General features: G+C 39.2%; 2 protein-coding genes across 3 annotated transcripts; both read left to right on the forward strand.

Moving 5' to 3' along the window:
- The first annotated feature begins 5,196 nt into the window (after positions 1 to 5,196).
- On the forward strand, positions 5,197 to 7,924 carry LOC104248280 (protein PXR1-like). 2 transcript variants are annotated; one of them, XM_070165172.1, is made up of 3 exons: positions 5,203 to 5,320; positions 6,637 to 6,756; positions 6,886 to 7,924. In XM_070165172.1, the coding sequence occupies exons 2-3, from the start codon at positions 6,687 to 6,689 to the stop codon at positions 7,173 to 7,175; spliced, it is 360 nt and encodes a 119-aa protein (XP_070021273.1). In that variant the 5' UTR covers positions 5,203 to 5,320; positions 6,637 to 6,686; the 3' UTR covers positions 7,176 to 7,924. The 2 variants fall into 2 exon arrangements, with proteins under 2 accessions (XP_009802812.1, XP_070021273.1); XM_009804510.2 differs by having other exon boundaries at positions 5,197 to 5,320; positions 6,637 to 7,924.
- On the forward strand, positions 7,309 to 13,456 carry LOC104221084 (uncharacterized). Its single transcript, XM_070164211.1, has 3 exons — positions 7,309 to 7,410; positions 7,578 to 8,004; positions 12,978 to 13,456. The coding sequence occupies exons 1-3, from the start codon at positions 7,309 to 7,311 to the stop codon at positions 13,454 to 13,456; spliced, it is 1,008 nt and encodes a 335-aa protein (XP_070020312.1).
- The last annotated feature ends 220 nt before the right edge of the window (positions 13,457 to 13,676 follow it).

Raw genomic sequence — 13,676 nt, forward strand, 5'->3', positions numbered from 1 at the left:
CCTTGGCGATTAACGGGGGCGAGGATAAGTATGACTTTAATTCTCTTAGGGCATTGATGCATTCGAAATTCCACTGGAGTCCGTTGTCCTTTTTGAGTACGTTGAAGAATTTGTGGCATCTGTCAGAGGATTGTGAGATGAACCTTGACAGGGCGGCTATACGGCCGGTCAACTTTTGCACATGTTTCTTGCTGGTCAAAAGTTTAGGTATTCCCTCTATAGCCTTGATTTGACCGGGATTGACCTCAATGCCTCTCTACAACACCAAAAAGCCAAGGAACTTTCCTGAGGTCACGCCGAAAGTGCACTTTTCGGGGTTCAGCTTCATGTCGTATCGCCTAAGTATGTCGAAGGCTTCCCTATGTGGCCGATGTGGTCCTATTTTCTTTTTGATTTGACCAACATGTCGTCTACATAGACTCCCATCGTTTTGTCGAATTGCTCTTTGAACATCTTGGTGACCAGCCTCTGATAGGTCTCCCCTATATTTTTGAACCCAAACGGCATGACTCTGTAGTAGTACGTCCCTTGGTGGGTGATGAATGTGGTCTTTTCCTGGTCCTCCTCCTCTATGAGGATTTGGGGTTAGCCTGAGTAGGCGTCCAAGAAGCTTAATAACTCGTGCCCAGCTGTAGCGTCGATGAGTTGATCGATGTGAGGTAATGGGAAAGAGTCTTTCGGGCAAGCTTTATATAGGTCCGTGAAGTCTACACACATGCGCCATTTCCCATTTTTCTTTTTCACCATGACCATGTTGGCGACCCATTAGGGGTACTTTGACTCTTGAATGGAACCGTTGACGAGCAACTTTTCTACCTCTTTGCAGACGGCCTCGTTGATTGAAGCGTTGAACTTTCTTCTGATTTGTCGTACTAGCGGGTAGAGTGGATCGACATTCAGCTTGTGTGTTGCAATGTCTTTCGGGATACCTGGCATGTCTGCATGGGAGAAAGCAAACCAATCAGCGTTGTTAGTTAAAGATTTATGGAATTGACCTGGTTTTGTGAGTTTGTGGCTGATATAGGCTTTTTTTGTTGCGGTTGTTGTTGTCTAGCTAGACGGGATTGAGGTCTTCCACTGTTGGCCCTATGGTTTCCACGACGTCGGGGTCTTTGACGACATCTATTTGTTCGTCGGATTCGAGCCTCGACTTTGGTAATTGCTATGCTCCTGAGTCTTCCCCTCTTAATTCTTGAGTGTATGTGCAGTCTTGGGCGATGTGGTAACATTCTTGAGTTGTGCAACGTTCACCGATGCTGAATATTCCCCATGGGGTAGGGAACTTGATAACTTGATATAAACTGGACGGATGGTCCTCATGGCGTGTATCCACAGTCGCCCTATAATGACGTTATAGGTTGTGTCTTGGTTCATGACATGGAATGTTGTTTCCAAGGTAACACCCCCGGCCAGAATGGGAAATGTTATCTCTCCAGAGGTTCGTTCAACTGCATTGTTAAAACCTGTTAGTGTTATGCAGCGTGGTATTATCTTATCGTCGAGTCTTATTTGTGTGAGAACTCTGGGGGTGGATAATACACGCACCGCTCCCGTCGTCTACCATGATCTTTTTACATCGGTATCTGAAATTCGTAAAGTAATGACAAGAGCGTCGAAATGGGGAAATGTCAAACCGTGGGTATCTGACTTATCAAAGATGATATTGTCTTCAAAGTCATCATACCGTTCATGGGTGATCGACCGCTTCAATTTGTGCGTGGTGGTGAATTTCACATGGCTGATTGTTGCTTCGTCGCATCCACCAATGATCATTTGGATGATGCGGGCGGGGGAGGTTGGCTTTGGGGGGCCTTGATGTTGTTCTCGTCCACAAGCGAAATTGGCTCTCCCTCGGTCGCTCATCAACTCCTTTAAATGTCCTTGTTAGAGCATGTTCACTACTTCTTGTCGTAGGGCTATGCAATCCTCGATCTTGTGGCCCTGTTCCTGATGGAACTCGCAGAGGGCATTTGACTTTCTGTAATTTGTGTCCGACTTCATATTTTGTGGCCATTTCACCTTGGGACCGAGCTTCTCTAGGGGGTAAACTATTTCTAAAGGAGAAACACAACAATTGTGAGCAGATAAAAGTGGGGGCATACCTCTTTCATTTTGGTGAGTCCCCGTCTGTGGTCTAGACGTCCCTTCGGCTTGGCGGGAAGTTAGTGGGGTGGCCGTTCTAATGTATGGTTGGTGCCTTTCCCGATTGAGGCGTGGATCTTCATGATCTCTTCGGCTATCATTCCGTCGATCTTTCCTTGATTCCATTTGGACTATCGTTAACTGTTGGGTTGGACCATTGAGGTCGTCTTCGTCTGCTCTCACCTCTGCACAGTAAGCATTGTGAATTTCTTCCCAGGTGGTGGGAGGGTATTTCATGAGTCTGCTTAATAATTTTCTGGTCGCCCTTGACTCATTCCAGTTTAGCCCATTTTGAAAGGCCGCTATCGCCATCCCCTCTAACACGTTTGGCAGGCTCATTCTTACTCTGTTGAACCGGGCGGTACCTGAGTCCTTCGCCAGGAGACTGTTTGATGGCGAATATGTCATTCACCCTGGCTTCTGCTTTTTTGGCCTCGACATGGGCGGTGACGAACTTGTCGGCCATTTCCTCAAATGTCATTATGGAATGTGCCGGTAATTGTGAGTACCATGTTAAGGCTCCCCCTGTTAGGGTTTCGCCGAACATCTTCAGCAGCACTGACAGTACCTGCTCTTTCGAGAGGTCGTTGCCTTCTACCGCCATGACGTAATGAATGATATGGTCTTCGGGGTCCGTTGTGCCGTCGTATATTTTCAAATATGTCGGCATTTTGAAGGTTTTGGGTATGGCATGTGGGGCTGCCTCCTCGCTGTATGGTTGTTCCACGAACCGGCCGACGTCCTTCTTTGGCAAAAGTTTTGGGGCACCTGGTATCTTATCAACTGTTTCTTGGTGCTCCCTCATTTGGTCGCGGAGTGCTTTATTCTTATTCTCCATTTTTTCCTTTTTCCTCAGAATAGTTATGAGGGTGTCGTTACCTACATCAACAACGGTATGAGTGTTACCTGTCGGGGGAGGAGTGTGCTGCTCGTTGATGGTTGTTGGGGGTGTCAACTCGTGCGGTGTTTCTACTTGCCCCTTGAGCGAATTTGTCGAGTATGTTGTTTAGGGTGCTCTTCGGGCCTCCAATAACTTTTTCACTACGGGTGACTCTTCCTCCGTCGTGGACGTAGAGGCTCCCTTCTCATATGAAGCGGTTACACTTCTATGAGGAGGAGGTGAGTCACTTTGCCTGGGTGAGTCGCTCGGCGTCACATTCTCCTCATCTTCCCTATCCACCTCGTTGATGGTGCCTAAGAGGTTAGTAGTGACGCCCATCACTGCTTACAGTCTTTCCTCTCCTTCTCTTGCGAAGCTTTTAATATTTTTTTAGATCTAGAAGAAACTAAGCTTTTTAACTAGGAACTCCCCATAGACGACGCCAAATTATTTGACCAAAAAGTTTTAAGTCCGTTTTGTTAAACCAATTTAATAAATAGATAAAGGGTGAATCCAAGTTAAAAGTAATAAATCCCAGATCCGAAGTTTAGCAACTTTGGTGGTACGGGACCGTGTCAAGTCAACGAATGTCAAGTTAGTGCTCGATGACTATCAATAAATGTGAGAATGAAAACATGCAATAAATGTGACAAATGACATTAAATGTAATAAGAAGGAATTTGTCACCCAAACGTTGAATGAGATGGATGATTCTTTCTTTTGACTATAGCGTGTGACAACAGACTATGGAAATGAATAAAGTGTTCTTGGATCTTATGAATAAAAGGGAAATATTTTGTAATGGAATCCAACAGAGGAAGCAAGACAAGTTTTTTGTATATTCTTGATAGTCAACCCTTTACAAGATGTTCTTCTTAAAAGTTTCCATCCCCCTCTTGTTTCCTCTCTCTTCCTATTTATAAAAGATATTTCTAGAAAACCCTAAAAAAGTACAATTTGGGAGAATATTTAATGGAATATTCCTATTCATAATCCTAGGAATATTCTAACAGTTGCAGCTGTTTATTCTTTACTCGACCTCGGCACTGATCTCTCTCTCTGAGCGATTCCTCGCCACTGGACCGTACTTGGTTTCGACCTCGGCCTCAGCTCGTCCGTCTGCATTCATTAAGCTAGACCTAATTTTGACCCATACAGTAACCTCCCTTTTGTAGACTAAAAGTTATACCATCATGATACTTTTAGTCCAGCCAAATGAATGATTATTTCCTTTCGAAATTTGCAAGAGTAAGATTTCACATTACTTAGACGAATATCTCATGAAAGTATTTTCAATAATAACTTAATAATTCAAATGTTATAATTCTAGCTTCTAGTAGAACATTTATTTTGAAAAAGAGAGGAAGTAATATAAGTTTGTTTCTTTTTTATGAGTTGTTTATGATTTTGTAAAAAAAAAAAAAATGATATGACCAATAAGGAGAGTGACAGGATGGTAAAAGTTTACTCATATGATGTTTACATACTATATTTATTAGTAACTTTACCTTGACGAGAGGGACAATTTTCCATCTTTTAAGATAAAGTATTTTTTTCGCTTTACACAAATTAAAATTAGGCGATTTACTAAAATTTTAGTGCCCGTCTGGACATAAAATTTGATGGAAGATTTTTCCAAAAGAATTTCACCTTTTTCCGAAATCAGCGTTTGTTCATAAAATTTTTAATTTTTACTTGAATATGCATTTTGAAAATTTTCAAAAAATTTCAAAATTACAAAAACTATTTTTCAAATACCATTTTGACTTGGAAAAAATTATCACAATTTTTTGAAATTTTACAATTCTTATGTCCAAACGCCTACTTATACCAAATGGATAAAGAAAAAAGTTGTGCAAAATGAAAGGAGCTCTAGTTCGTGGTAGCTCGCAATCCCCTCTAACTCAAATCAATACACGGGTGCCACGCGTCCAACTCCACTTTACCGACCAAACATTCATCGCACTTCTGTCAATTTCTTCCTCTCATCTTCTTTCCTTTCCCGAAAAGCAACTTAAGAACCAATTAATTCATCTCTCCTATCTTACCGACATTTGAAGTCCATATTCAATTCTCCATGTTGCGTTCGCCACGCGGTTGTTATATATATATATATATATATATATATATATATATATATATATATATATATATATATTCTGTCCTTTATATTTAACCCTTTCTATAAATTCCCAACTTCTGGATTTGTTCTAATATCCACAACATATCTATTCTTTTTCATATACTTTATATAGAGAGCACAGAGTTTCTTGGAGTTTCTGTTTCTTACTGAAAATGGTAAGTTTTATATTTCCTTGCTTATTTGTTATTTCCTTTAAATATCTTACCTTGATGTTGCTAATATAGTAGTATATCTTTTTTGCTGTATTTCTATCCTTTTTATTGGTTTTCTTGCTTATTCTTCTCATTCTGCAAACTCGTTTAATGTTGATTAGTTATGTGGTATTGAGATCGCTATATGCAAATATATATATATGGGGGCTGCTTTATCAATCAATTTTGAGGTTTCATTTTATAGTTTATGTGATGTTAATTTGGGGTTAATGTTTTTTTACTAGAACCCTCCAGAACTCCCGTTTTGCGAGTAAAGCACAAATCGTTTATCTCTGTATTGTTTATATTGTTATGTCAGTGTCACTTTCCTCTTTCTATGCAAAACTTACCATTTTGATTGATTGTGATCGTCCAATAAGTTTTTGTATGCAATATAAACGGAAAATGGTCAAATATATTCTTGTCCTATTAAAAATAGTTTAAATATATCATTCGTTTTACTATCCGTTCAATTAAGACCTTATCGTTATACTATGAAATAAATATACCCCTAATTTAGACGGAATGACACGGAATAAATATGGGTTTTCTGCATCTGAATTAGGAGATTGGTGAAAATATATATTATGTAGTGAATCAAATCATAGTTTCTTTACATGTAACAAAAGTTTACTGATAATTTCTAGTATGATAGAGTGAATGAAAAAGAAAGAAAAACTACAGTAGAGTGTGGCTTACCAAGAAAAAGAAATGCTGAAAATCATTTAGAATCTGAAACAATAATGCGGCATGGGGTATAGAGGTGCGGGAAAAGGATATAAAGAAATTAATGTTTCATTGAATTATATTTTTGGAATCATGTTTACTCATGTATAAGCTCCAGCTAGTTAATCCTTACTGCATCTTTACTGTATTTTCATATGGTCGACTTCCCTTTGATATTTGTCTTTTTTTCTTTATCGTGTTACAACTGCTAACGACTAAGTTGCTTACCATGTGATTCATATGGAATACCAGAACAATACTGCCAATGAATCTGCTGAACATCCTTGTGAGAGACAACTTTGTGGTTCATTAGGTTCTATTTGCCTGGTACCTATCCGACGTTAATTCGGATTAGTTGGGCGTGGTTTCGGTACCAGATGTCTAAAAAAGAAAGAAAAAACTGCCTAGTGCCAGTCGACCAAATACGTAGTCATTTAGTTATCCTTGTTCAGTCTTTTTGCCATTGTTGTTATTTTTCCTTTCTACCTAATGCTTTCATTAAACATGAAAATTATAGACTTATTGTTTTCTTAATTATTTCATCTCCTTCTTAGATACCTTGGAGAAATTAAAGGCACATTGACGTGCAGACAATTGTTGTGCCATGGGAGAAGTAAAGATGGAAAAGGAAAAGAAGATAGACATGGAAGAAAAGCATGAAAAAGAATTGAAGGAGAAAGAGAAAGAAAAAGAGAAAAAGGATAAAGTAAAAAATAGGGGGAGCAAAGAGGAGTCGGAGGAAACAGAGGATGAGAAAGATGGTGAAACAAAAAATGTAAAAGAAAAGAAATACAAGAATAAAAAGAAAGAGAAAAAGGATAAAGTACAAAATACGGGGAGCGAAGAGGAGTCAGAGGACACAGAGGATGAGAAAGATGGTGAGACAAAAAATGTAAAAGAAAAGAAATACAAGAAGGAAAAGAAAGAGAAAAATGATAAAGAAAAGAAAGAGAAGAGTAAAGAGGAGGAGTCGGAGGAAGAAACCGAGGAAGAGAAGGATGATAAAAAAGGGAAGAACAAGGATATAAAGAAGAAATTCAAGAAGGATAAGAATGAGGAAAAAGATAAAGAGATGAAAGCCGAGCAAACATGAGTCAGAAGAAGAAGACGGCAAAGAAACAGAGGAAGAGAAGGATGACGGAGAAGGGGAGAAGAAAGATAAAGAGAAGAAACTTAAAAGGGAAAGAAAGACAGAAAGGAAAAAGAGAAGAAAGACAAGATCATAGATGAGTCGGAGGAAGAAAAGGATGATGATAAAGGGGAGAAGAAGGATAAAGAGAAGAAAGACAGGAAGGAAAAGAAAGAGAAAAAGAACAAGGAAAAGAAAGGCAAGAGCAAAGGGGAATCAGAAGAAGAAACCGAGGAAGAGAAGGATGATGAAAAAGGGAGGAACAGGGATATAGAGAAGAAATTTAAGAAGAATAAGAATAAGAAAAAAGATCAAGAGAACAAAGGCAAGAAAAACAAGGAATCGGATGAAGAAGACGAGAGATAGACAGAGGAAGAGGAGAATGATGAAAACGGGGTGAAGAAGGATAAGGAGAAGAAAAAGAAGGAAAAGAAAGAGAAAAAGGGTAGCGAAAAGAAAGATAAGAGCAAAGAGGAGGTGGAGGAAGAAACAGAGGAAGAGAAGGATGATGAAAAAGGAGAGAAGAAGGATAAAGAGAAGAAATGCAAGAAGAATAAGAAAGAGAAAAAGGATAAAGAAAAGAAAGGCAAGAGCAAAGAGGTGTCAGATGAAGAGGAAGAGAAAGATGACGAAGAAGGGGAACAGAAGGATAAAAAAAAGAAACATAAGAAGGATAAGAAACAAAGGATAAAGAAAAGAAAGACAAGAGCAAAGAGGAGTCAGAAGAAGAAGATAAGGAAGAAATGGATGATGAAACTGTTGAAGTTTGGCAAAATGCCAAAGTCCCACATTGGTTGGGAGTTAAGTTTGGAGGGGATTTTTCCCCTATAAAAGAAGGCCTAATGTTTAGGATTTAGACACACCTCTCATTTGCCTTCTCATCTGTTTAAGGCATTTGTATCTTCTCTCTTTAGTATTATTTCACTTGTATTTTTGGAGTGGAATAAAATATTGGTTGTGTCCGAGGAGTAGGCAAAATTAGCTGAACCTCGTAAATTCTGGTGTTTCCTTTATTGTTGTTTTATTGTCTTATTTATTATTTGGTGGCTGTCATAATTTTTGGTATAGTAGTTGTGACTTATTCACACTATATACATTTGGCTTCCGCAACAATTGGTATCAGAGCCAAGGTACTGTCTAAGTATGCTCTGTGGTTGCAGCATAGTCTGATCTTCCACATCAGAAAAGATTTATCTTGGTAACTGAGTCAAGGTTCTGTCTGAGTATGCTCTGTAGTTGCAGCTTAGTCTGATCTTCTACATCAGAAAGGAAATAATCTTGATTTGTGTCGTCAGCTATTAAATAATATTTGTGTCAAATATGGGGGACAATAAACAAGAAGAATCTACATCAAGTGTCAACAATACGTCATCATTGGCATCTTCGCTTATGACAAGAATTGTGTCAAATGCGAAATTTGCGGTAGAAATTTTTGACGGGTCCGGACATTTTGGGATGTGGCAAGGCGAGGTTCTAGATGTCCTTTTTCAACAAGGGCTAGATCTGGCCATTGAAGAAAAGAAACCAGATGTTATTGGAGAAGAAGATTGGAGAATTATCAACCGTGTTGCTTGCGGTACCATTCGATCCTACCTTGCTAGAGAGCAGAAATATCCATACACAAAGGAAACTTCTGCAAGTAAATTATGGAAAGCACTGGAGGATAAATTTTTGAAGAAAAACAGTCAAAATAAATTGTACATGAAGAAGAGACTGTTTCACTTCACCTATGTTCCTGGTACCACGATGAATGAACATATCACCAGTTTCAATAAGTTGGTCACAGATTTGCAAAATATGGATACAACTTATGATGATGGTGACTTGGCCTTAATGTTGTTGGCGTCACTTCCTGATGAGTACGAGCACCTTGAAACTACTCTACTCCATGGAAATGACGAAATTTCTCTCAGAGAAGTTTGTTCAGCTTTGTACAGCTATGAACAAAGAAAGCGAGAAAAACAGAAGGGCGGAGAAGGAGAAGCACTGTTTGTGAGGGGTCGTCCTCAAAATCAAACGAGGACAAAGAAGGGAAGATCCAAGTCAAGATCCAGACCCAGTAAAGATGAATGTGCCTTTTGTCGAGAAAAAGGGCACTGGAAGAAAGACTGTCCGAAGTTGAAGAATAAGGCCAAACATAACAATGGAAAGGCTATTATGGATTCAAATGTAGCTGATTGTGATGATTCAGACTTCTCATTAGTTACAACAGAGTCATCAACATCATCAGACATATGGTTGATGGACTCGGCTTGTAGCTATCATATGTGTCCCAACAGGGACTGGTTCATGGAATTTCAAGAAGGAGAATATGGAGTCATCCACACAGCGGATAACAGCCCTCTTACCTCATATGGCATTGGTTCAATACGATTAAGGAACCATGATGGAATGATCAGAACATTGATAGATGTTCGATATGTACCGGATTTGAAGAAGAATCTCATCTCTGTGGGAGCCCTAGAATCAAAAGGGTTCAAAATCATTGCAGAAAATGGAGTGATGAGAGTATGCTCCGGTGCACTAGTGGTAATGAAGGCTAATCGGAAGAATAATAATATGTACCGCTATCGTGGCAGTACAGTTATTGGGACAGCGACAGTAACATCCAGTGACGACAAAGAGGCAGAAGCAACCAAGCTATGGCACATGCGCTTGGGACATGCTGGAGGAAAATCCTTGAAAACTCTATCAGATCAAGGATTGTTAAAAGGAGTAAAGGCTTGCAACTTGGAGTTTTGTGAGCATTGTGTTAAAGGGAAACAGACAAGGGTTAAATTTGGTACAGCGATCCATAATACTAAAGGCATTTTGGATTATGTACACTCTGATGTTTGGGGTCCTTCCAAAACACCTTCATTGGGTGGGAAACACTATTTTGTAACCTTTGTTGATGATTTTTCCCGAAGAGTATGGGTGTATACAATGAAGAGCAAAGATGAAGTGTTGGGAATTTTTCTCAAATGGAAGACGATGGTGGAGAATCAGACAGGCAGGAGAATCAAGTGTATTCGCACAGACAATGGAGGTGAATACAAAAATGATCATTTCAATAAGGTCTGTGAAAATGATGGCATCATCCGACACTTCACTGTTAGACATACACCACAACAGAATGGAGTGGCAGAACGTATGAACCGGACCTTGCTGGAGAAGGTACGATGTATGTTGTCCAATGCTGGCTTGGGCAAAGAATTTTGGGCTGAGGCAATTACATATGCATGCCACCTCATTAATCGTCTACCATCTTGCTGCTATTGATGGCAAAACACCATTTGAAAAATGGTACGGAAAACCTGCTGTAGATTATAACTCTTTGCACGTGTTTGGCTCAACTGCATATTATCATGTGACAGAGTCAAAATTGGATCCAAGGGCAAAGAAGGCTATTTTTATGGGAATTACTTCTGGAGTCAAAGGATATCGCTTATGGTGTCCTATGACAAAGAAAGTAATATTCAGCAGAGATGTTACCTTTGATGAATTTGCTATGGTAAATAAGGTAACAGAAGATACCAAACAAAATGAAGGTGCTTCTAAGCAGGTGGAGTTTGAGGGAAAATTTATTTTTCCTACACAAGAAGCAGAGGAGGAAACAAATGAAGATTACCCTCTGGAAGGAGAGCCAGTAGAGGAGATTCCAACTCAGGAATCTCAACAACAACTTGAATCAATAGCAACCAGCAGGCCAAAAAGAACAATAACGAAACCTGTTCGTCTCATAGAGACGGTTGCTTGTGCAACCTCAATTGTAGCTGATGATGTTCCTACTACTTATAAAGACGCTGTCCAAAGTTCAGAAGAAGATAAGTGGAGGATTGCCATGAATGATGAAATACAGTCCCTTCATCAGAATCATACATGGAGATTGGCCAATCTCCCGAAGGGAAAGAAAGCAATTGGGTGCAAATGGGTATTTGCAAAGAAGGAAGGATTTCCTAACCAAGTAGATGTTCGCTACAAAGCAAGATTGGTGGCCAAAGGATATGCTCAAAAGGAGGGAATTGATTACAATGAAGTGTTTTCTCCAGTTGTAAAACATTCCTCCATTAGAATTATGTTGGCTTTGGTAGCACAATTGGATTTGGAACTAGTTCAGATGGATGTAAAAACTGCGTTTTTACATGGAAACTTGGAGGAGGAAATCTACATGACTCAGCCAGAAGGATTCAAAGTTGCTGGAAAAGAAAATATGGTGTGCAAACTTGAAAAATCGTTGTACGGATTGAAACAATCTTCTAGACAATGGTACAAGCGATTTGACGAGTTTATGTTGCGGCAAGGGTACAAGAGAAGCAAATACGATCATTGTGTGTATTTGCACAAGCTTAAAGATGGTTCCTTTGTATATCTTCTCCTATATGTTGATGATATGTTGATAGCTTCCAAGAATTTGGAAGAAATTGATAAGTTGAAGATTCAACTGAAGAAGGAGTTCGAGATGAAGGATTTGGGTGAGGCAAAGAAAATTCTTGGCATGGAGATAATTAGAGATAGACGTTCAAAGAAACTCTGTTTATCTCAAAAGGAATATTTGAAGAGAGTACTTCAACGTTTTGGCATAGATGACAAGACTAAGCCAGTTAGTACTCCACTTGCTTCCCATTTTAAGCTAAGTACTACTATGTCGCCAATGGATGAAGCTGAACGAGAGTATATGTCAAAGGTACCATACGCAAATGTTGTTGGTAGCTTGATGTATGCAATGGTTTGCACAAGGCCTGACATTTCACAAGCTGTTGGAGTTATTAGCAGATATATGCACAATCCAGGGAAGGAGCATTGGCAAGCTGTGAAGTGGATTCTACGGTATATTCATAATACTGTAGATGTCGGGTTAGTTTTTGAGCAGGAAGACAATCAGTCTGTAGTTGGATATTGTGACTCAGATTTTGCGGGTGATATGGACAAACGAAGATCAACTACTGGTTATGTGTTTACTTTTGCAAAGGCACCAGTTAGTTGGAAGTCTACTTTGCAGTCAACAGTTGCTTTGTCTACAACAGAGGCAGAATACATGGCTATTACAGATGCTGTGAAAGAGGCAATTTGGCTTCAAGGATTGCTAAAGGAGCTTGGTGTTGAACAAAAAGGTATCACAATTTTTTGTGATAGTCAAAGTGCTATTCAATTAGCGAAGAACCAAGTTTATCATGCAAGGACGAAGCACATTGATGTTCGGTATCATTTCGTACGAGAAATCATAGAAGAAGGTGGAGTCACGGTGAAGAAAATTCATACTACAGAGAATCCTGCTGATATGCTGACAAAGGTGGTGACTGCGGTCAAGTTTCAACATTGTTTGGATTTGATCAACATTGTTGAACACTGAAGATTGAAGATGAAGACACAACCAAAATTTGTTATTGAGAGAGAATTGAAAATGTGGAATTTTGCCAAGGTGGAGATTTGTTGAAGTTTGGCAAAATGCCAAAGTCCCACATTGGTTGGGAGTTAAGTTTGGAGGGGATTTTTCCCCTATAAAAGAAGGCCTAATGTTTAGGATTTAGACACACCTCTCATTTGCCTTCTCATCTGTTTAAGGCATTTGTATCTTCTCTCTTTAGTATTATTTCACTTGTATTTTTGGAGTGGAATAAAATATTGGTTGTGTCCGAGGAGTAGGCAAAATTAGCTGAACCTCGTAAATTCTGGTGTTTCCTTTATTGTTGTTTTATTGTCTTATTTATTATTTGGTGGCTGTCATAATCTTTGGTATAGTAGTTGTGACTTATTCACACTATATACATTTGGCTTCCGCAACAGAAACAGGGAAGAAAAAGGAAAAAGAGAAGAAAAGCAAGAAGGATAAAAAAGATAAAGAAAAGAAAGTCAAGAGAATAGAGGAGTCAGATGAAGAAGACGAGCAAGACAAGGCGAATGAGGTTGAAGTCGCCACAAGAGAGATAAAAGTTGAGAAAGACGAGAAAATATTCGACGGTGACGCAGACGAGAAAAGTAAAAAGAAGGAGAAAGGCAAAGAAGGTAAAGATGAGAAACAAAAGGATGCAAAAAAAGATAAAGCTGAGAAGAAGAGAAAACTTGAGGACAAATATAAAAGCAAAGGTCTAGATAAGTTGAAATCCAAGTTTGAGAAGATCAATGCCAAACTGGAAGCTCTTCAGCAGAGAAAAGCGGACATCCTGAAGACAATAAAAGAAGCCGAGGATAAAAACTTAGCGGTGGTTGAGAGTCCTAAAGAGGCAGAGCCGAAGGCACAAGATGGAGTAGTGGTCGAACAGTGAGTAGTATATTTTTCAGAATAATGTTACATATTCTTATACTGTCGTTCTCTTTTCTTGTTTTTATTTTTATTTTTATTTTTTTCTTGTTTTTTATTTTATTTTCGTCATTCTGAGCCGAGGGTCAATCGGAAACAGCCTTTCTGCCCCTATCGGGGCAGGGGTAAGGTCTGCGTACACATTACCCTTCCTAGACTCCACTATGTGGGATTTTACTGGGTAG

Source organism: Nicotiana sylvestris, chromosome 12 (genome assembly GCF_000393655.2).
Source record: "Nicotiana sylvestris chromosome 12, ASM39365v2, whole genome shotgun sequence".
NCBI lineage: Eukaryota > Viridiplantae > Streptophyta > Magnoliopsida > Solanales > Solanaceae > Nicotiana > Nicotiana sylvestris.